This window comes from Pongo abelii, chromosome 10, assembly GCF_028885655.2.
Source record: "Pongo abelii isolate AG06213 chromosome 10, NHGRI_mPonAbe1-v2.0_pri, whole genome shotgun sequence".
NCBI lineage: Eukaryota > Metazoa > Chordata > Mammalia > Primates > Hominidae > Pongo > Pongo abelii.
The window spans coordinates 128,822,709-128,846,670 of NC_071995.2; the positions used below are offsets into that span (position 1 = coordinate 128,822,709).

At 43.2% G+C, this 23,962-nt stretch overlaps 1 protein-coding gene across 2 annotated transcripts in view; it reads right to left on the minus strand.

Moving 5' to 3' along the window:
* Positions 1-21,691, minus strand: part of TMEM132D (transmembrane protein 132D) — an 824,780-nt gene extending 803,089 nt beyond the window's left edge. The window contains exon 1 of one of the 2 annotated variants that reach the window (XM_024257533.2): positions 20,934-21,691. In XM_024257533.2, the coding sequence (XP_024113301.2) occupies positions 20,934-21,012 (79 nt within the window). In that variant the 5' untranslated portion in view covers positions 21,013-21,691. The remainder of the gene's footprint in view (positions 1-20,933) is intronic. The other variant, XM_054527739.2, reaches the window with a different exon arrangement.
* Between the last annotated feature and the right edge of the window lie 2,271 nt (positions 21,692-23,962).

A 23,962-nucleotide genomic window follows, 5' to 3' on the forward strand; every position in this document is an offset into this window, starting at 1 on the left:
CAAATGTGTAGTCTCTTCCAGAAAATAGAAGGAAATACTCCTCATCTCTTTTACGAAGCCCGTAGTACCCTGATACCAAAAGTAGACAAAGACAGTATATAAAAGAAAACTATAGCAAGTTTCTTTCATGAATTTAGACAGAAAAACACTCAACAAAATATTAGCAAATCAAATCTATCAATATATAAAAGAATTATACGCCATCACTAAATTGGGTTTGACAAGGAAAACAAGGATAGTCCAATATTTGAAAATAAATCAATGTAATCTACCACATCATCCAGCTTACTAAGACAAGTCAGGAATAAGTTCTAGTGGTCTAAACCACTACAAGATGACTAGTTAACAATAATATATAGTTTAAAATAGCTAGAAGAAGGACATTAAATGCTCCCCACACACAAAAAATCATAAATATGTGAGATGATAAATATACTAATTATCTTGATCTGATCACTATACATTATATGTATTGAATCATCACTATGTACACCATAAATATGTACAATTATTATATGTCAATTGAAAACACACATAACATTGTTTTTAAGAAGAAAAACCAGATGATCATGGCAATTGGTACAATAGAAGTATCTGGCAAGGTTCAATGCCTGTTTATGAAAAAAAGACTCTCAGCAAATTAGCAACAGAGCAGAACTTCTTCATTTTCACAAAAAGCATCTAAAAGAAACCTACAACTAACATCATACTTAACGTTGTAAAATGTGATGTCTTTCCTCTAAGTTTGGGAATAGAGAAAAAATGTATGCTCTCACCACTCTTATTCAACATCGTTCTGGGGACCCTGGCCAGTGCAATACACAAGGGACAGGGAAAAGGGAAAGAAGGAGGGGTATGGACAGGCATAAAGACTGAAAAGCAAGAAACACAACTATATTCAAAAATGACATGGTCATACATGCAAAACATTAACAGATGTCTCACAAAAAAATTACTAAAACAAGTGAGTTTAACACATAAGGTCAATATACAAAACTCAATTGCATATCTATAAAACTGCAATCAAGAATTATAAATTCAAATTTTTTAAAGAATATTATTCCCAAAAGCACCCAAAAATCTGGAAGACCAGTAGAAATCTAAAAACTACGTGCAGCATCTGTAGGCTGAGACAAAAACAGTGCTGATAAAAATCAAAGAAAACCTAAATAAATGGTCAGACGTACCATGTTTATGAACTACAGAACTCATTATTATTAAGATGGCAGTTCTCATTATCATTAAGGTGGATTTTCCGCAATTCAATGCAATTCCAGTCAAAATCCCAGCAAGATATTTTGTTTTTATTTGCTTTAGAAATTCACAAGCTAGTTCCAAAATTTCATTTCAAATCAAAAGATTTAGAATAGACAAAATATTTCTGAATAAGAATAAAGTTAAAAGTTTCACATATCTGATTAGCATTTCAAGATGTCTTATAAAGAAAATTAATCAAGATAATGTTGTATTGGTGAAAAGATAGAGACATACATCAGGGAACAAAAGAGAGTTCAGAGTATATCTACCATATACAGTCAGACAACCTTGACAAAAATGTAAAGTCGATTTAAAAGAGAAATAACAAACTTTACAATAAATTATGCCAGAGCAACTGGATACTCAAATGCAATAAAAGTGAATATTGACCTATACACCCCACCATACACAAAAATTAACCAAGATTGGATTATAGACCTCAATGCAATAAAATCTATAACAATGTTTATAAAATTAGAGACAGGATCTTGCTCTGTCACCCACGCAGGAGCACAGTGGCTCAATCGTAGCTCACTGCAATCTCAACCTCCTGAGCTAAAGTGATCCTCCCACCTCATCCTCCCAAGAAACTAGGACTAGGGGCATACACCACTATGCCTGGCTAATTTCTTAATTTTTTGTAGAGATGGAGTGTCACTATGTTGCCCAAAATGACACAACTATTAAAATTATGGAAAAAGCACATAAAAGAAATGCTTTATAACATTTGGTTTGGCAAAGACTTCTAAGATATGGCAATATCAGTTACATAATAGAAAAGAAGATAAACTGGATTTCTTCTAAATAAAAAGTCTTCTCTGCAAAAGACATGTTAAAATAAACAACATGCTATAGACTGAGACAAAATATTTTCAAATCATGTATATGGTTTAAAGACTTGTTTACAAAACAAGCAAACAATTCTCAAAACTGAATAGTAAAACCACCCAAATTATTTGGCCATTTTAAAATAGCAAAAGGATTTGAACAGATATTTTACCCAAAAACATCTACAGATGGCAAATAATCACACTAAATGCCACTCAACATCATTAGTAATTAGGGGAATGCAAATTAAAACCACAATGAAGTACCATTACACATGTATTAGAATGGCTACAATAAAATTACAATATGAAAATATCAAGTGTTGGCAAGAACGTGGAACAGCTGGAACCTTACACATTGCTGGCAGAAATGCCAAATGGTTCAACTATTTTGCAAAATAGTTTGGCAGTTTCTTATCATGTTAAACACACACATCTCATGTGACCCCAGCAATGTCATCCCTGGGTATTTACCTACGTACCTACGAAGAAATAAAAGCATATGTTTACACCGAAACCTGCACACAAATGCTTATAGTGGTTTCATTCATAACAACCAATACTAACCACTCTGGTATCTTTCATATAGCTAATGGGTAAACAAACTCTGGTACAACCATACCATAGCATACTACTCAGTAATAAAAAGAAATGAACTACCAGCATACCAACAACCTGTAAGAATATTGAATGCATTAGGCAATGTGAAGTAAGCCTAACCCAAAAGGCTACATAGTGTATGACACAGTTTATTTAACATTCTGGAAGAAACAAAACTATAGGGACAGAATCAGATGTGTGGTTCCCAGGGGATGAGGAAAAAGAGAGGGGCCCATTATCAAGGGGCAAGAGGAAACTTTTGAGGGTTACAGAAATGTTCTGTATCTTGATTTTGGCAACGGTTACCAGACTATATGTATTTGTCAAAATTCATAGAACTGTTCAATAGTAGAGGGAATTTTACTCTACGCAAATTATACTTCAATTAGCCTGACCCTCTCCACTCACCATATCTTCTTATGTGAGTCTAATGTGTAGCCAGAGTTCAGAATCCCTGCCTCAATCCTTGTACACACAGACACACAGATGGCTTCCCTTGAAGGACCTGCTCCAGGGTTCTCAACATTGATTGCATATCAGAATCACTTTGGGAGCTTTGAAAACTACCAATGCTTGGATCTGATCCTGGCATATTCTGATGTCACTGGTCTACTGCTCAAGCACTGACTGGACTGTTGCAAAGCTCTAGAAGTAATTCTAATGTGTACCCAAGGCTGAGAACCACTCTTCTAAAAACAATGGTCTTCCCACATTACTGCTCCTGCAACTCCTAATAGAAAACTTCTTAAACCATGTACCCACTTGCACATTACAAAAGTGGTATCTAATATTTTTCATCCAGTTTCAATAGTTGCTAAGGATGAAGTTTCTAGTGTATTGTAAATCTTGACATTTTAAAATGAAACTGTTACATCACTCTTTTAAATGTATCCATTGGAATATAAATAACAGAATGGCTTGACACCCACCACCATCCACTTATAAAACCCATGAAAAACTCTTCACTAATAAGAAATGTTACTTTGTTCCATTTTCTCCTTGAACTCATGTTCCATTCCAGTTATTTCACAGAATTTTAACCTAATGTAATAACCTTGAAAGTAACTGTCCATTACCTTATTATGTCTTCTTACAACAAAAATGTATGGTTATATATTGAACTTAAACTTTTTAAAGTTTCTTCTCACTGTAAGATTCTCATTATGCAAAAATTTCTTTGGATTGGTGTCATTACAATTATGACTGTTACACAATCAAAACAATGAAAGGTAAATACATATATAACACATTTTAATAAATACCTTTTAAGATAAAAAGTATTTTTGATTGCAAATGTATCTCTTAATGGGCTATGGGATGGTAGTGTTAAGCTCCTTGATTAAAGGAATTGTCTAATTGTACTTTTGCAACTGTGGAGGCTCTTACATCTGAGGGGAATGAATCATAGTTAAGACCGGAGATGGAAGAGAAGTGTCTTCCTATTGTAAAATCAAAGAACTATGTAAGAGAGAGAAGAGAGAGGATGAACAGGTGATTTTGAATTAACCTGGACAGATCATAAAATATACAGAATATCAGAAAATATACAGAAGTTAAAGGATGTAAAACAAATTCCCTTTAAAACATCCCCATTCCCAAACTCCTTGGAAGGTCTTTGCATCACCCCTCCATTCATATAACGTAGTTTAAACAGCACTGATCTACATAAATAACCTAACAAATCATTAAACAATCCTTCACACTAAAGGTAAATAACTTGGTATTGCCATGCATCGCCAGGGCCAGGGACACCACACAAATAAGGGAAGCTCTTAAGAGTCAAGAAACACAGGGCATTCTTTGATATGGTTTGGCTGTGTCCCCACCCACATCTCATCTTGAACTGTAGTTCCCATAACCTCCACGTGTCATGGAAGGGACCCGGTGGGAGTTACCTGAATCATGAGGGTGGTTACCCACATGCTGCTGTTCTCCTGATAGTGAGTCCTCACAAGATCTGATGGTTTTATAGAGGCTTTTCCCCCTTTTGCTGGGCACTTCTCCTTGCTGCTGCCATACGAAGAACATGTTTGCTTCGCCTTCCGCCATAACTGTAAGTTTCCTGAGGCCTCCCCAGCCATGCTGAACTGTGAGTCAATTAAACCTCTTTCCTTTATAAATTACCCAGTCTCGGGTACGTCCTCATAGCAGTGTGAGAACAGACTAATACACTCTTGTATTTCATTTCCCTACTTTTGAAAGAGATCTGAGTATCGAGAACTATTTCTCCACTCTAAGAAACACATGAGTTAAAACCCAGTGATCAGTAACCAGGGGAAAACATAAAAACAGCACTGGCAGGAAGAGAGGAGCCTATGCAGACCGCCCGCCCCTCCCTGTCTACCGTGGAGGCAGCTGCTCAGCTGGAGTGAATTACTCACACGTGGCAATCCCAGGCTAGTGCTGCTCCTACCTCCAGAGAAGCAGGAAAATCCACTTTTATGAAAATCCCCTGGTTTCAAAATATTGACAAGACATTCACGGTGCAGCCACATTAAACATATTTGCAAGCTGCTGTATAACACTTGACATTGTCTGTCAATCACAAACCACACCTCTGACATCAAAGTACATAAAGAAACTGGATGACAAAATAAAATTTTCTTCTCTATTTGTTGAACACATATTGCCCCATAGCCTCCACTGCTGCGAAGCTTCTGTTCCTAACCTTTTGATTCACGTGGCACCACTTTAATTTTAAATTATAAAAGAATAATATTAATAATAGTTTCCTTTTCCTATCAAAAATCTCTTTAACACACGCAAACAATTCTAGGAAAATTACTTTAAGATAGTAAAAAATGTGACATTTGGTCCAAATGCAAGCTGCAAGTTTTTGTTCTTTCCAAAGTTTAAATATCAGGCTATCTATAATATCAGAATATCTAGGAAATCATTTTCCTCATTGTTTTAGGGTTGCATTTATCCAAACTACAGGCAAAAAACAACTCCCTAATGTATTCTCCCTAATTAAGTAAATCAAGCAAAAACTCTTTATTGGAATCAGATATGCAGAACTTAACAAGATAAGGCAGAACTCATTTGTAAGCTGGGATTTTTTTTAACATAGCTGTACTCAAAATCACTGTTTTCCCTCCTATTGTTGACACTGTTCCCCTGAAAATGTAAATAATATTATTTGAGCTGTTCTCTCTCTTTCAATAGAATTCTCAGTAGTTTTACTGATCTCACATTTCAAAATATTGAATGCTTGTAAAACAAGCAATTGTGTGTTTTGATGCTTGCTTTTAACAGCACATAATGCAAATATTTAATCACAACAGTAATTTCCATTGTGCATAGTTTTTACATCTAATTAAGGACTCTGAAAAATTACAATCATTGAAAACAAAAGCTTACATTTCATTTACACAAACACCCAAAGGATAGAGTAACTTCTCCAGGGGGTAAAATTCTACTCAAGTCACCATTGAGGCAACAACATAAAGCCCTCTTTTTGGTTAAATATTAGAGAAAATTTGAATATTTGAATCTCAGATTAAAAATTATAACAGCCCTGTCTGGGCGCGGTGGCTCACACCTGTAATACCAGCACTTTGGGAGACCGAGGCAGGAGGATCACCTGAGGTCAGGAGTTCAAGACCAGCCTGGACAACATGGTGAAACCCCATCTCTACTAAAAATACAATAAAAAAAAATTAGCTGGGCATGGTAGCACGCACCTGTAGTCCCAGCCACTCAGGAGGCTGAGGCAGGAGAATCACTTGAACCCAGAAGGCAGAGGTTACAGTGAGCCAAGATCACGCCATTGCACTGCAGCTTTGACAGCAGAGCAAGACTCCGTTTAAAAAAAAAAAATTCTAACAGCCCCAAGGGTGGACTGTTGCTGTCCTGTTAACCACCCAGTACCCACTACCCTCTCTTTGGTAACAGTGTCCCAACTTGTTTTCTATAATATAACTCGTCCCTGACTTTCATACCACTTGATTCAGGTAGGTCCTCCCTCCAGGCTCTAAAGTGAGCCGGTTCTATTTATTTATTGCCTAAGTTTAAGCCAGTCATCATAACTAGCTCATCCTTCTAGCCACAGTGACTGATTCAGGGAGGTCCTAAGGAGCATTGCGGTCCTATAAGAGGCAGGCCCAGAGCTTTCATGGAACTAAGAGAAACGTTCTTTCTTTTTACTAAAGTTAGGATAAGATGTAATTCTGAGCTAGGAAGCCATTTTGTCTAAATGAGGGAGAGTATCTGAATAGAACACAGGAAGGACGGCTAAGAGATTCTAGGTCTGTAGGGCCTCACTTGAGCACCTGGATCAAGCCTTGCCTGATGCCATTTTTGTCCCCAGAATCTCAGTTACGTGAACAAATACGTTTCCTTTTGACTGGTAGTGTTGTCCAGATACCTATGTGTTCTTCTACGTTCCCCAGTCCTCTCTGCAGTTGGATGGAAGTCACGTTTCCGAGTGCCAGCCAATGAGATGTGGGCAGAAGTAATGGAGCCCACATCTGGATGTTAAATGCATCCTACCTGGTCCTTGAACCCTCCTTTCCCCAGTTGTGCTGACCTGGACTCTGAGTGAACAACAAATGAACCTTTCCCATATTAAGCTACTGAGACACCGGCATTACCTGTTCCTGCAGCACACAGCCAAGCTGGCCTAACTAATGTACCCCTTAGGCAATTTGAGAATTTCCTTTTCACCTGCTACTAAAATATTATTAGAAAAGTTTTCCTTAAATCCATGAAATGAGCTGGAACTCTTCCATTTCATCCACAGTTTCTTGGACATTATCTTATAGTTTGCTTCAGATTCCAAAGAAAGATCCTTGTAACAGAAGATCTGCTTTACTTTTTTTCTTTATAGCATCTGTTCAGTGCTGACCAGGACAGTAGTCCAGAGGCCTTTGGGATGACAAAAAAAGGAACAGTTCTTCCTGTTGAGGGCCTCCAGTTCAAAGAAACACAAAGAATACTTTGAAATGCTAGAAAAGTAAGAACCTTTCTAGAAAAATCAAAACCAAATCAGCCATTTATTGAGTATGCACCTGTCAATATCATGAACGGGAATGCGAGAAACACAAAATTAGGATCCTTGCATCCTTTCCTAGAAGCCTCATGAAAAGAGAAACATGACATGTACGAGATATTCTAACGTGGCTTTTTGCAAGGTCAATAGTATCAAAAATCAACTTTAATAAGATGAGTATTTCTGTTAGTATTAAGATTGGCACACAGAACACCAGTTCTAGGTCCCTTCTGGAGTGACTCCTTGAATCAAAGAAGCTCCAGTCCTATAAATTGGATGTGCAGGGATCTCTCAGAGCTTGGGTTTTTGGCCTGGCCTAGGTCCTGTTGAGCAGGTGCATCCATCTGGAACTTGGAGCAGGGCAGTGAGTGACATGAGGCCATGGTTTCACATGGGATCCGCCCTGCTTACATATTCTAGAGTGCTGTCTTTGGTTATTTACGAGTAGTCCTGCCAGGCCTTATGCCATAGGTGCTGAAAGGAAGGCAATGGTACTATTGGGATTGGGGCCAGAATAGGAACACACTGCGGCTGGGAGTTCCCACTGGCTGCTGGTGCTCCCGGCACCCAACCCTGGCTCCCTGGTGCTCAAGGAGTCTAGCTGCTACCTCCTATGCTCTAATAAAACTGTCTCTACCACAGTGGGATCTGTTGTCAGCAGTGAAGACCATGGCCAACACAGAAGAAGCACAATCGTGGAAAACAGATTTCTAAAGTGTTACACGAAAGCCAAAAATGTCAGTCCTTCTTCACATCATGCAATCAGCGAATTCTTCTGCAGCTGTATTATACAGATTGCCAGAGATATTTATCACTGTCCATGCCTCATCTTCCCCCACTAGACTCTAATCTCATGAGGGCAGAGTTAATCTCATATTCATCTGTATATCCTCAGAGCCTATCATATTACGTTTATAATTTGTCTTCAAAATGACTGAATAAATAGATTCATATGCTTGGTTCCTTATACCTCTGATGTTTCCCGTTGAAGATAAAATACTTGAACCAAATAGATCCTAGGACTTAACGTGAAAGTTTCATGCAGGCATTAAGGCAGCAGGGGCCTCCCGAATTCCATGGAGGTCACCGAATCAGGGAACTCTCATTCCAGATGAAAATATAGAGAAACCTGTTGCTCTGACTGCTTGATAACAGCGACGCCCAAACAGCAGGTCCTAGAGGAGTCTCCTCTTCCCCAATGACTCAGTGGCACCCTTGCCATTCCATCTTTCAATGCATCTCCTTCTTCCTCGTAACCTTGAAGCCAAAGTCTCTTTACCTCCACGTCGTCTGTCCACTGATGTCCTCTGTCCACTGACGTCCTCTGTCTACTGACGTCCTCTCACTGGGGCCCACTTCAGAAAGCACACCTGGAAGAAACTGCTGCACGCAATTCCGGGTCCTCCTCACTGATCAGACTCAATGACCTCATCCACTCTAATCCCTCACCCCTCAAGAGCCAACTCCTCTCGGGGCAAAGGACCACACTTCGACCAAAACAGAGTTCTGGGGGCCTTGAGAGCAACATCATCAAAGAGCAAGACCTCTATTCATGAAGACTTTTGAATAGTTTTCTAGGCATACAGAAGCACTGAGTAAATGCTGTTGGGTGCAGCAGAAATTGACACTCGCCATTGCTAAGAGCATCAGGTTCAGCAGACTGGACACTTTGAAATTTGGCCAGTATCTGTGCAAAATGGTGCAGCCCTTTCAGGAAAGAACTTGGCAGCAAAAGCTCTCCTCATACTTTTTTGGCCCAGAGATTAAGTAACTGTGAGTCTATCTAAGGAAGTAACTCAAAACTTAAATTATGCACAAAGATAATTATTTCTTATAATAGTAGAAAAGTATAAATTATGTAATTGTCCAGCAAACATAGAAACTTTGAAGCCATGATACAGACATTAAATTTATACTCACGATACATTTTTAAACATGAGGAAATACTTATGTAAACACATGAACTCGAAAAAGTTGAAAACAAATTATAGGTACCATCTAGAGAGTGAACAAAACTGGCTTAAAAATTCATAGAAAAACAACTAGAAAGAAATATATCAAAATGTGAAGCAGTCATCTTTGGGTAGTGAAATTGTTTCTTTTTACTTCTCATTTCAAACATAATTTGAAGTAGCTCACAAAAAATAAATGCAATGGGATAAATTAAGAAGGCAAGAAAACAGACAGAACAAGGATAGAAAAATCAAATAAAGCCAAGGAAAAAACTTGTTCACAGGAGGCCTGTCTTAAATACCCATCCTTACAAACAGCAAATTTAGCTCTGAAGGTCCTAGAAGTTAAAGCAAAGCTAAACAGGTGACCACTTACAAAATTCACAGTGCTCACTGGATAAAGTATAAACGATTTCCCAGGATTAATGCAGCTGTTTTTCTCCTGATACTAAGGCCCAAGAAAATTTTCTTCAACGTGCCCTCGAAGAGGAAAAATCTATGTTTAATAGACAATATTCTTGAAACATCTCTACCAATCCTTCTTGACTATCAGTCAATACTGTCTAATAACCTCATGCCAAAGTATAATTCGATTTAAAGAATTTTATGAGAGTCAAATTGCCTAGCTTTCTGCTTTTCTGGCTTGATCTGAGTGAACAAATGGGCCGAAGGATATTTCTTCTTCTTTCTCTCCTCCTCTCTTCCCTTCTCCTCCCTCTCCTCCTCCTCGTTTTTTCTTACTACCTTTATGGACATTCTATACCTTTCATAAATGCACTTGCATAACTGTAAAATTTGGATTTTTTTTCCCCTGACCATAGGAATTACTTAACTAAAACACAATTTCTATACACGCAGGCCACATCGTCTCCCCATCATTTATGGCTACAAGCAGCTGTGTTGGAGATGCTACAATTTGTTACTAGGAGCCCAGAACCCTGGGCCATCCATGCCTTTGTAGTCTTTGCTTGGACACATTCAAAATGGACACACTCATGAAGTGGCCTGATTTATGCATAATGGCACCTGTTTTAAGGACTCTGTTTGTTTGTTTGTTTGTGACAGAGTCTCACTCTGTCATCCAGGCTGGAGTGCTGTCGCATGATCTCAGCTCACTACAACCTCCACCTCCCAGGTTCAAGTGATTCTCCTGCCTCAGCCTTCTGAATAGCTGGACTACAGGCACGTGGCACCACGCCCAGCTAATGTTTGTGCTTTTAGTAGAGACGGGGTTTCATCATGTTGGCCAGGCTGGTCTTGAACTCCTGACCTCGTGATCCGCCTGCCTCGGCCTCCCAAAGTGCTGGGATTACAGGCATGAGCCACCACGCCTGGCTTAAGGACTCCTTTTTGTTGACTTGGGCTAGTTATTTCAGATTCCTGTGCCTCAATTTTTGCCTCTGTAAAATGGAGATGCTACTACTCAAAGGATGGTGGTGAGGATTTCATGAGTGAATGAAGGGACAACATTTAGAACCCTGCCTTGCCTAAAATGAGCATTCGATCAATGATAATAAAAATCAGGATTATTATTTCTTTTGAGTGAGAAGCTCTCCCACCCTTCCCACCCCACCCACCCTGCTCAGCTTCCATTCATTCACAGGACCTTCCTCTGCTGTTCTGGCTGGATCTGCTTCTGCTATCTGAAGCCACAGACAGAGGCACATCCTTCTTTCAAAAGACAGACATCTCTGTAGTTAAAAGAAGTCATCGCTTTTCCAAGTCAAACTCATGGAGTTTCGTCAATATTACTTGCTATGATAGGGGGTCTAGGTTTCTCATTTTCTGAATGAGTTAAAATTTTCCATTTTTCCCCTTCAGCATAAGGAGACCAATGTAGCACAATTCTCTGGATTTGATATCATCCATCCATTGCCAATGCAATATGGTGAAAATACTTTCTTTGTCCTATAAATTATAATTGTGGGAACTGAGCCAGCGAGACAGCAGCCCTATTTTCTGTTCAGCCTTCACTAACACATCTGAAAACCACACCTGGTCCTGCCCTGGGTCCAGCCCTCCTGCCATGGGGCACTTGACCCTTGCTCCAGACCTTCCCATCCCTCAGTGGATGGATCAAAGGGGAACACGATTTCCACGCCCTACACAGCTAATCCCGAGGCTTGTCCACAGCAATGGGAAAGAAGCCTTCTCTGATCCCCACCAGCATCAGATGAGGCTGGGCGTGAAGTCATTTGTCCATCACGCTGTCCAGGCCTGTGTTATTCTGTTCTCATGCCGCCAGTAGAGACATACCCAAGACTGGGTAATTTATAAAGGAAAGAGGTTTAATGGTCTCACAGTTCCACATGGCTGGGAAGTCTCACAATCCTGGCAAAAGGCAAAGGAGAAGCAAAGGCACAGCCTGCATGGTGGCAGGCAAGAGAGCGTGTGCAGAAGAACTCCCATTTATAAAACCATTAGATCTTGTGAGACTTATTCACTCCATGAGAGCGTATGGGGGAAACCGCCCCCCATGATTCAATTATCTCCACCTGGTCCCACCCTTGACATGTGGGGATTATTACAATTCAAGGTGAGACTTGGGTGGGGACTCAGCCAAAGCATATCAAGGCCTATCCACCAGTAGAGCAGAAACAAACAGGGTCTGAAAGCAGAGAGATGAAGCAGGTTCTGGTGGGATCCTTAAAGACCCTGGGTCAGCCTCATCTAAAATCAGCACAACCCTGGACTCCTAAGTCTCTTAAGATAACTTGAAGCTTCATGTAACAGAGTCCTGATGGTGTGGAGTCAGGATAAAGCACGAGGATATTCCACATCCATAGTGATAAAACTATGATTATTCATGAGTGCTCCTGGCCTCCAGGCCTCCGCTTCCATAAGATACATTGACAAGACACCCCACAGAGCTCACACCTTCCTTGTTGGTATAGTTTCTCTTTTTTCTTCTCTGGCAGTTTCATGACTGTCAACTCGTATTAAGCTTATTTTCATACAAATCTCCAAGTCTTTTTACACGCATTCCTCTCAAACTCCTCTCTCTTGTACCTCCCAAGTCAGCGTGTGTGATCTATGTTCAGCATGTTGCAATACCCCTTTGTCTCACATGTTAGACTGTCCTCATCTCAGGTGAGCTTTTGGTCACAATTCTGCCACGCAACGTCCTTACCACTCCACCCCTTCTGTGTAGCTGCTCTTCTGAGGTTTGCACAAAGTAGCTCATCTGTTTGGACAGCCACCTCTGATACAAATGTTCACCTGGGCAGGGCTGGGGACAGAGTCCTGGGGTCTCCTTGGAACGTGCTCAAGGTTGACACCACACCATCTGCTACCATCTGAGCTGCTGGGAATCCACCAAAGCATAGCACCACCCAGGTACACGTTACCACTGTGTGGACAACAGTGCTGCGGTGAGCGCTAATCCCAGTGCCCAGCATCAGTAAGCACCGAATACAGACCTCTTCATTTGTTTGTAACATTACTGAAATCTCTATCTTCATTCCACATTCTATCCAGTAACAAAACAAAGCTCTGCAGATACTGCCACACTCCCACCCCACCCAATGATTTCAGGGATCACTTCTAAGTTTTGAGAGGTTCGTAGTGACCGCAACAACCAGGAGGGCTTTGTGACTGGTACAAATGACATCTGGTCTCCTGTGGTCAGTCCACACAGACTATGGTTTGTGCCTCCCTGGTCTTGACCACAAGGCCTGCTCGGGCCAATTGGGCTTCCTCAGCCCTGTCTGCACAGCCCTGGCTGCCAGGAAAAGATTCTGCTACTTGAGCCATGCTCGGGCATGCTGCCTGGTCACCTCATACAAACATTCCTTCTGCTTCCTCTCCAGGCTATTTAGGACACGGTGTCTTCATTTGTAGCTCTCCCAATATATTCACGAAGTCAATCTAGAATATTTTTAATTTGTCATTGGAGTGATGTGGCACAGAGCAGCTGAAAAGCCCACCAGCATCTAATGCCCTCCAAATTCTCCTGCCGTTTCCCCTAGTAAAAAAAAAAAAATTACTTGGTGAAGGAAGAAGAGAAAGGCTGAGAAACCATATGCCTGGGAAGATAGGTTCTTCCAAATCTTTTCTCTATTGCTGGATACCAGCTTTTGAAATCAAAAGTCAGGAATTTGATTTCTCTGTCCTTTTTTTTTTGGAGACAGGGTCTCACTCTGTCACTCAGGTTAGAGTGTATTACATGATCACAGCTCACTGCAACCTCCACCATCCAGGCTCAAGCAATCCTCCCACCTTAGCCTCCAGAGTAGCTGGGACTACAGGCGCACACCACCGCACCTGGCTCATTTTTTTTGTTTTTTGTTTTTTGTTTTTTGTTTTGTAGAGATGGAGTCTTGCTTTGTTGCCCAGGCTGGTCTTGAACTCCTGGACTCCTCAAGTGATCCTCCCACCTGGGCCTCCCAAAGAGCTGGGATTACAGACATGAGCCATCGTGCTTGGCCTTGACTTTCCTGTCTCGTGCCTTCTGCTGTTCCAAGAGGCAGTGGCTGCCAGGTGTTCATCTGCATGAGAGAGGAGAGGCCTAGGCAGCAGGGAGTGTGAGCAGGCAGGGCAATGTCGCCATCTGTTTTGATATCAAAATACTTTATTGCCACAATATCCTGCCAAACACTCTTTGAGTCTCGGCAGGTAGATGGCATCTTCCCATCTACCAATATAGCTTTCCTGACCAAAACGCAAACAAACAAATAACAACAATGAAATCTGACAGACATCTTCTTAGTGAATCTGCAGAGGGAGATTCCCATAAACATGAACATTTAATGTCACTCTCGTGAAAAGAATAACTTAATGTCACTAAAAGTTAAACACGTTTTTGGAACCTCTTGTCTTTCCAAATGTACATCTGAATCTCCCTTTATTTATATACTTTACTTACTTCCTAAGAGTGGAACCTCTTGTCTTTCCAAATGTACATCTGAATCTCCCTTTATTTATATACTTTACTTACTTCTTAAGGGAGGAGAAGTGGCTATTTGAATTCTCTTTCAAAGGCATGTTTTTTACCTTTATAACTGTTGACTGATCTGTTCTAAAACTATGTACTTCAATCGCTTTTCAGATGCATGCCACAGGTTTGTTTACTTTCAAGGTCAAGGGCCTTCCTTCTCCATCAATTCTTAATTTATGGAGGGGGTGCACCTTGGGTGACTCCTGAAACCAATGTTTAAGGACAGAGGTGACGGAAGCACCTAGCCTCTGACTGTTGTATGTACCCCTTAATTCTTCCTACAGCAGATTTTTCTTTTAAATAAATGACAAAGTCATCTAAAAATATTCCGAGTCTTTGGTCCCATGTCACAACAAATCCATGCTGGTTTCCTCTTCGTTTTGTGAGAGGCCCCACCATATCATTTCCACAGTTCATTCAAGCGTGCTGTCTGGCGTCAAATATCAAAATCAACAATTCATATGTTCACAGCATTAAGCATCCTCCTTCTGCAAACAGGAAGAGTCCGTGTCTTCATTCCGCATGCTTCTTCCTCATTCTTTATAATTTCCCAGAGACCACTAATGTGTCACCTACACTTTTGGTCCTGGAAGACCAGAGGCCATGTCTTAGTCTTCCCTGCCCAGGACCCCACACATGTTAGTGACATAGATAAATAAACAGGTGACGAAGACACTCCACTGGGCATGTCTGCAAGTTCTTTAAGAAGCTTGACCTAGGGAGGTGGGGGAGAAGGAAAATAAAAATAAAAAAACAAAAAAGAAGCTGACCTAGGAGATAACCAAACCATTCCACACCATCAGAGAATCTCTTCAACCTCCCTGGTAGTCTTGGAAGGAAATCCCTATTTTAATCCCTTTCAGGTGTTATTTCTGATTGCTGCTGGAAAAAATAATGCTGAGAAAACTAAATAACATGATGTTCATTTAGTCATTTGCTCAACAAATATCAAGGGTCATCTGTATACCAGGCTCTGAGCTAAAAACTAAAATGGTCTCAAGACCTCTCTGCCCTCAGCCCCTGGCAAGCCTGGCACTATGTAACAATTCTGCCTGACAAACCGCCTGGTGTTTAGTTATTCCATATAATTATCAGAAGTCAGCAGAATGGCCAGGGGTATGGGTTCTGGCATCAGAATTCAGACTCTGCCTGTCTTTTATGTTGCTATGACTTGGAGAAGTTACTTAACATCTCTGAACTTCAACTTCTGGTCCAGTACATATCTACCCCATTGAGTTTATCTGCAAATTCACAAAAATTATCTTCGTAAGTCACTCCGCACAGTGCCTGCCATACAACAATTACTCAAAACATTAGCTGGTATTATTGACCAAAGTATTTCCTGCAGCGCTCTGAATTACTGGAAAAGGCAGCATCAAACCACTGCACTGTCAGGTAAATGATCTCCAGCAATATTTCACACTCTTGGAAGCACAGTTAAAAATTGTATTAAGCCCCTACAATGTCCAAAGCACAAAGCTAAAAATACTGGAGAGAAATCAGAGATAGAAAAAATACCTATTTTTTTGTCCCCTAGAAGAACTTAAAATTTAGGAGAGGAGGCAGAAGATAGTTGTAGAATGTCAACCTTGTGAAAGGCAGAAGTGCACTCCCCCAAAAGATATTCACATCCAAATCCCTGAAGTCTGGGAATGTTGGTTATCTTATTTGGAAATGTTAAAAGGGGACGTGACTAAGTCAAGATGGGAGATTATGTGGATCACTTGGGATCCTCCCAGTCCACCCGGTAACGCCAGCCCATCCTTCAGAGAAGGGGAGTCTTCCCAGTTACTCTAAGTCAACTGCCAAAGTATCTGCATCCAGAGACACTCGCCCCATCCTCCAGAGCACACTCACAGTGCGAACTTTATGTTTTTCTGTGTAATTCACATGTTCCCCTATCTCTCCTACAAATGGCAAGTTCTCTGGGAACAGTAACCATATCAACCTGTGCTTTTCCTCACTACGGTACTCCCCGTGCCCAGCACAGTATGGGGTGCATTGTTGGTGCTCAGAAGGCAGTTACTGTTATGAAATAGGAAAGGAGAGGGAACAAAGGAAGAGGGGAATGATGAATACGAAACTGCCCAGGTCTGAGCTTACAACTTAAAGCAATGGAGCAATGATATGAGGCACTTTGACATCTAGAGGAATGACTGGCACTAAACATCCCTACCTAAGGACGCTTTAGTACCTGTCCTGTGTCCTCACAACACTTGGAAATAGTTCCTGCTGAGCTCTGTGTTCACTGAAGGCATGTGGCCTTTGACATTTGTTGAATGAATATGCAGATGGATGGAATGATGAATGGATGGATGAAATGATAGATGGATAGATGGAAGGATGGGTGGATAGAAGGATGGAATGATGAATGAATGGATGGATGGGCGGACAGACAGATGGCAGGATGGATGCATGCATGGATGGATGGATGGATGGATGGATGCATGCATGGATGGATGGATGCTGGATGGATGCATGGATGGATGGACTGGTAGATGGATGGGTGGATAATGGATGGATGGATGGATGCATGGATGGATGGATGGATGGATGGATGGATGGACTGGTGGATGGATGGGTAGATGATGGATGGATGGGCAGATGAATGAATGGGTGGATGGATGGGTGGATGGGATGATGGGTGAATGCATGGGTGGAAAGATGGATAACACCTGGATTAATAGAAAAATTGATAGATAAATTCTAAATGTTGTGTAGCATAGCTTCTATAATAAAATATTTTTGAAATTTTTGTTGTTTACTCATTTTTTCTTGGCTCTTAGAATATAACTAAGTTAAACAGATCCTCAAACTTGGAATTCTACCTTTCTATGCACATAAATATTTTTAGTAAAATCACATTTTGATTTAACTCTTTAATTCATACAAAAGAAAACTTAGTGGTCTCTTCATTCTTTGTCTTTTCAATTTGACAGAATTTGAATGTAAGCAAAAAGTCACTCTCTCTCTCCCCCACTAACTGGCTCCCTTCTGATATTCTTTCCTCTCCCAAAAAGTCCCTGACCCCTAAAGAAGTTATCACTGTACTTTGAAGCTCTTTTTGGTCCACAGCTTCCTTCAATAAGGGGTGGTGCTGTCCTACCCAGAAGCTTCACTCTGACCCAATTAACACCCCAGTGTCATCAAATTGTGTCAAATGGAATTTCATGATGCAGATATTGTTTATAAGCTCAGGGACAGTTCAGTTCATGTCCCAATGTATTCATATCACCTCTCCTCTAAGATTCTCTGATCCCTTGAAAGTTCTCACCTAGCTGGAAATCGAATATGAACTACATTTAACAGGATTTTAATTGGAAGTAAACACACAGACACACCACACACACACAATGCAAAGTGCCTAAACTGTCTGGGGCTGATTGAAAAAGAATATTACCAAGTATTAAACATCCGTTTCAGCATATTATTAGAGGCCAGAAGCTCTACACACGGAAGCAGCTTCAGGAAGGCGCTCCAAGAAGCCCACTGCCCAGGCCATTGGGTGCACTCAGCTGGAAGCAGGCAGAGCACATGCCCAGCACCGCCCTAGGCACAGGGACCATGACACTGCTGCAGCCCCGCTCGCAATGTCGCAGGTCTCTCAGCGTCTGCTTCTTTCTTACCGGCATGTGCAAGGGAACATAACTGGGAAGGATGCATGTGACGATTGTAACAAGCAACCTAAATGTGGCAACCCTCTTGACTTTGTATTTAAAAATCACCTTGCCCTCTGCCCATTTCCAATCTCCTCACCCATTTTTCTTCTCAGCCCACCCTCCATACACCTGCCCCTCCCACAAAGTTCATAGTAATGCATTAAAATTCATCTGCGGGCTAGCATCATTGCAAACTACATCAAGCTACCAGCAAAGCTAGACCTTAAACATTTAAGACCATTCTCCAGAAAAATTAGGGGCCATAGGACAAGGCTGCTGGGGCAACTCTGTGTGTCATACCATACTTCCTAGGTCCCAGAGGCATAGAAATACAAGCAACAAAACTTTATTTTCATTTGTTTTTAAAAAATATCTACAAGAGGGTGGGTTTGTTCTACGACTAATCATTTTCTGCTCATGAAATGTAAACGTGTAAGGCTCAAGCATATTAACCTGGTATTAAAGTCTGCATTTTGTTTCATTCAAAAATTCCTATTTGGAAAGACAATACAGTAGAAATGATAATATGTGGAAACAGATATTTAATACTTGATAATATTCTTTTTCAATCAGCCCCGGACAAATGAGGCACTTTGGGGTATGTGTGTATTTGTGTGTGTCTGTGTCTTTACTTCCAATTAAAATCCTTTTCAATATAGTCCATACTTGATTGCAAGATGGATGATCACTTGAAAGTGATCAGAGAATCTTAGAGGGAGGTGATATGAATACACTGGGAAAAGAATGGCCCTGTCCCTGAATTTATCAATCATATCTGCATCATGAAATTCCATTTTATACAATTTGCTAATAGGGGTGTTGATTTTTTTCTTGTTCTTTGACATATCGTGACTAATCCTGAATCATCTACCATGTGCTCAGACTCTGCTAATTGCTGTACAAAGTCTCCACACAGAACTGATTCACTTTTGTACTGTCTGGCTGACTTGTTTAAGTTCAACACACAAAATACGTCATATGCTAGGCTTATCGTAAACATTTTACGTGCTAATTTTTGGTCACCTAGTAAAGAGGCTTCCACATCACCCAGCACCTCATTTAAGGACATGTTCAGTGTTCCCAGTTGAAAAAGTTCACAAGTATTAGGGGAAATACAATTCTCTTCAACACTGCTCAGTCTAATAAAGAAATCAGTAACAGACCTATGTACCTAAGTGAAAAAACACAATAGTGAGGTCCTATTTCCACAGCTATTCTGTACCTTTCTTAATACAACCTTGTTATTGCAGCATAAACACAAAGAAGTCTAGACCTATTATAAAACCAAGTGAGAACCAACCCCCCCCCAACCTCCCCGCCCCGCAAAAAAAATGCTGGGCTGTTGTTGATGTGGATTTTGGTTTTTTTAACCTCATGTCTGCCTGAGTCAGGTTCACTGAATTCATCAACCTTTTCTTTAGTTTTCTGTGCACATTATAAATCCAGAAAGCTCTGATCCCAGGGATTGTTCTAACTCATAATTAGGAAACGTGAGCCCATTTCAACCACACTTCAAAGACAGGGAAGTAGGGGGAACGTAAAATTCCTCTTTCTAAATCGAACCATCACAGAACTCGGCATTTCAACTGTCTTCATCTATTATCAGATCCAAAGCAACATAACCTCAGTGATTCTGGAAGAACTCAGAGAACAGACAATTCAGGTAATTAAAAGACTTTGTGCATGATAATTGGCTTTGAAGTTTCTGAGAGAGATCTCATCTCAAAAATCTTTGCAGAAAAATATGGGTACAGGGTTCCTGCAGCACGTATTAGAGACTGCTGAGACGCTTCACTCTCCTCCCAGTGTATCTAACTGCAGGAAAGGGGCACGGGTTGGGGAACCACACACAAACAGCCCAGGTCAATCACGAGAAAAAATCTCCCGCACAAATCACACCATTTCTCTTCAAGGAAGAATGACTGTCCAGAGCTTCCAAACTTGCTCTTCCCATGACGGACAGGGATGCTGGCAGAACAGAAGAGGAAACATTGAGGAATTCCTGCCTTGACACATGGCTTCAAGTCAGGGCTCCGCTGGGATAACTCGGGTCACAACTTGTAGCTGAAACTCCACGCGCACCCTGCGGGGCCGCTGCTGCTCCCGGCACCCTACGGAAGGGTGAGCGCCAGACCCTGTGCTCAAACCTCCACAGCGGCAGACCTGCAGAAACCCAGCCCCATTCTTCGGAGCTGCCCCCCAGGCTATATTTTTGGCAGCCTATAATACACAAAATAGTATTCCCGTACAACAGGAATGCTCCAAAATTATTTCCAAATAGGTCAGTGCCACCAGGGAAAGTCAATCCCAAATTCCAGAAATCTCTCTCGTCATCTCAATCCCCTCCTCCCCCCGACAGCCGGCTCGGCCCTCCAGAGGCCACCCTTTCCTCTCAAGGGTCCCCACGCCCTCTCCCTTTACAGAAAAGGGTTTCAGGAAACAGCCTTCCTTTCCTTTCGGCTCCTTAGCAGCCTCACCTAAGGCCTCCCACCCAAGTGCTCCAGGACAAGCACCTTCGGCCAAGGGGCGTCCGAGGAGCTTGGCTGCAGCACGCGCGCACGTTCACACGCGCGCACACACACATGCAAACAAGCACGCACACACACATGCACACAAGCCCTCTCTCCCGGCCGCCCCCATCCTCCACACACTCCCACACACTCACTCCAGGCGAAGTTAGTCCCCGGGCCCTGGTGGCCGCGACGTCCTCACCTTTGGAAAACAGGGCGGCCAGGCTGATGAGCACAGGCGACCAGTGGTGCCACAGCGTCCCCATCTCAGACGGGCACATCCTGGAGACCCGGAGCGCAGATCCTCCACTCCCCGGCGCCGTCCAGGCGAAGAAGAGACCGTCTCAGTTCCCTAGAGGCCCGCAGCGGGGCCGGTGGCGAGGGAGCGCCCGGCTAGGGGTCCGAGCAGCCCGGGCGCCCTGCTCCCTCCTCCCGCCAGTCCATGGCCAGGCCGGGAGGCGACGACCGCGCGGGCTCCTGAGTTGCTCTCCGGAGTCCAACACGCGCGCGGGCAAACCCCACCTCCCTCCTTCGCCCCCAACAGAATTTTTTTTTTAAATTTTAATCCACAAGGGGTATTTCCTTTCCTGTTTACCCGAGCGAAGAGTGGCTCCCGGTGGCCCACGCAGGGGCGCCTCCAGGCGCAGGGCTCCGGCTGCTCCCGGGCTGGCTAGCGGGCGCTGGCGCAGGCAGCGCCGGGGTGGCGGGGCTGCGGAGCCCGGGACGCGGGCAGAGGCGGCTCGGAGCCCGCCGGGCGGGTGGCCGGGCGCGCTGGGCGGCCCGGGGCTCCCTGGCCCGCAGCCCCCATCCCGGGCCGGCCGCTGCGCCTCGGGGCTCGGGCGCGCGCGCGCTCCAGCACCCAAAGTTTGGCGGGTGCAGCTGCTCCCCGGCGGCCGCCTCGGCCCGCCCGGCCCCGGGCCCGGCTGGGGCTCGCGGGGCTCTACGCGCGCCGAGCGCACTGCCGGCTCCGGAGACGCGGGGCTCCCCCCTGCGCCCGGGGGAGGCGGGCCAGATGTGCGCGGAGGAGGGCCCGCCGGCTCGGAGACGCGGCCGAGCAACGCAGCTGCCTCCTGCCAGCCGGCGCGGGGGCTCCGCTCCGCAAGGACCGCATCCGGAACGGAACGGAGGCGATCGCCACGGTGCCCGGAGCCGGCTGGGGCTTTCGCCTTAAAAATTTGTCTGCTTTTAAAAAGCCCCACCCTTTCGGAGTGACAGCTGTGAGCCCCAATCCGCAAAGTAAATCCCACCTCCCCCTGGCCGCCCCACTCCCAGCCTCCCGGCCACCCTCCCTGCGAGTGCGGACGCGCGGTGGCGGCGGGCGAGGGCTCCTAGCGCGGGCGCACCCCGGGGACGGAGCCACCCACTCTCCCAACAGGTGTCCAGCTGGCCACCGGCCTCTCGTCGTCATCAAAACCTCAGGCCCAGGGGAGGTCTTCCAGCCCGGGGGCACCTGAGGCTCTTCGCCAGGGAGAGCGCAAGGATGGCTGGTGAAGGGCCCTCGCCCTGCCCTGCGCATCTCCCAGGGATCGGAGTGAGGAAGTCTCTGACACGCCACACTGAGGTCATGCTGGCCCCAAGCCCCGTCCCAGAACGATCCCCCAAGTTAGTGTCCCTAGAAACATTTCATGTGTGCTCCCCAGGGCTCACTGGGAACAGGGAATGGATCCATTAGGAGACAACATTGCTTTGAGAAGATAAAACACATGATTCTCACTCACACCTCCCGGAATCTCCAACTAAGACATGCCCACACCAAGATCCCTAAGCACCGTCCTATAATTTTTAGCCCAAGAACTGCTTTGCTCCACGAGAGCCTTTAAATTAACCCCATCAAAGCTCAGAGGGAGGAAAAGCATTCAGAATTTTTAAGGAATATTGTAAACCAACAAGCCCTGAATCTCATGAGATGAATTCACCTCAGTAGATAAAAATGGGTCGTTATCATCTGACTGAGGGGGCAATGGACTTTTTTATCCTGTATGCCTGTAGTTGCAGAAATATACCAATGCTTTAAGAGTTTTTAGCTTTCAAAGTTTCAAGAAAGATCAAAAAAGCAGCTGCTGTTCTACAGAAGACTGTCTTTCTGGGTTCATGTCCTTTGAGATGTGCTCTTTTCTTTTATTCCGTATCTACTTATCTGAATATATCTGTCTTTCTGTTTTTTCTTTTGTTTGTTTCTTAAACTTGTTGCCTTTTCTCTTTGTATTGCTCGCCTATAAAATTCCTAAGAGTCGATGCTGCAAAGACCCTAAGAGATTGTCTCTTTCACTGTTTCTGAAGTTTGAACCAGCAGGAGTGTCACCGGAAAATTTGTTAGACCTGGGTTGCTGGGCCCACCCCAGAGCTATCTCGGCAGGTCAAGGTGGGACTTCCGATCTCCATTGCTAAAAAGTTCCAGGTGATGCTGATGCTGCCGGCCTGCGGAACACGTGCTGGAACCACTGGTCCCCTTTCTCCTTCACCTGAGTGATGAGAGAGCTGAGCTTTCGTCTCTTGGACACCTTCTCCCGGTCTCTGAGTGTCAAAATTGATGCCCGCACCGAATGCATAATCCAGGTTCCATCCTTAACGCTACAGTGGGTCTGAGTCTATTTGTAAATCATCTATTTGTGACATTGAGTCTATTTGTAAAACATTTCTCAAACATATTGACTAGAAACAAGTGGTCCCTGTTCTTTATTAAAAACAATCATTTTATGTTTCTCTAAATCAAATAGAGTTTTTCCCCTGAATAGCAATCATCAAATAACTTTTCTTTTTGCCATTGCAAAAGTTTTCTCTATCTGTAATGTGAAGACAAAAGGTGACTGTCAAGTTCCAGCTGCTGCCTAAAATGTTAAACGGTTTCTTCATTATGCGTAGTTGGCTAAACAAAAGTTTTTTCCACTCTTTGGTATGGAAGATTTTTTGGGAAGATGCAACTTCAGATACCTAATCAGTGGCTAAAATAAGATGCAAGAATGGCTTCTTACTTTTTCTCTCTCCAGTATGCCATTCTCCCTGGTACATCTAATCTTCTTTGGGTAATTAACACAGCTAATTGTGGGGAAGCAAAACTTAGAAAGACTTGGAGATGGACGCTGAGGGCTCATAGGTCCCTAACTCCAGCCCCTGCCCCAGGACAACTTCCCGTCAAAATCGCCTGCTTTGTCTCTCTCAAGTTAGTTGTAAGAAATCTGCTTTCCTCCAAGAATATGTGTTTCATCTGCGGGGCCATAAATCAAGCTGTAA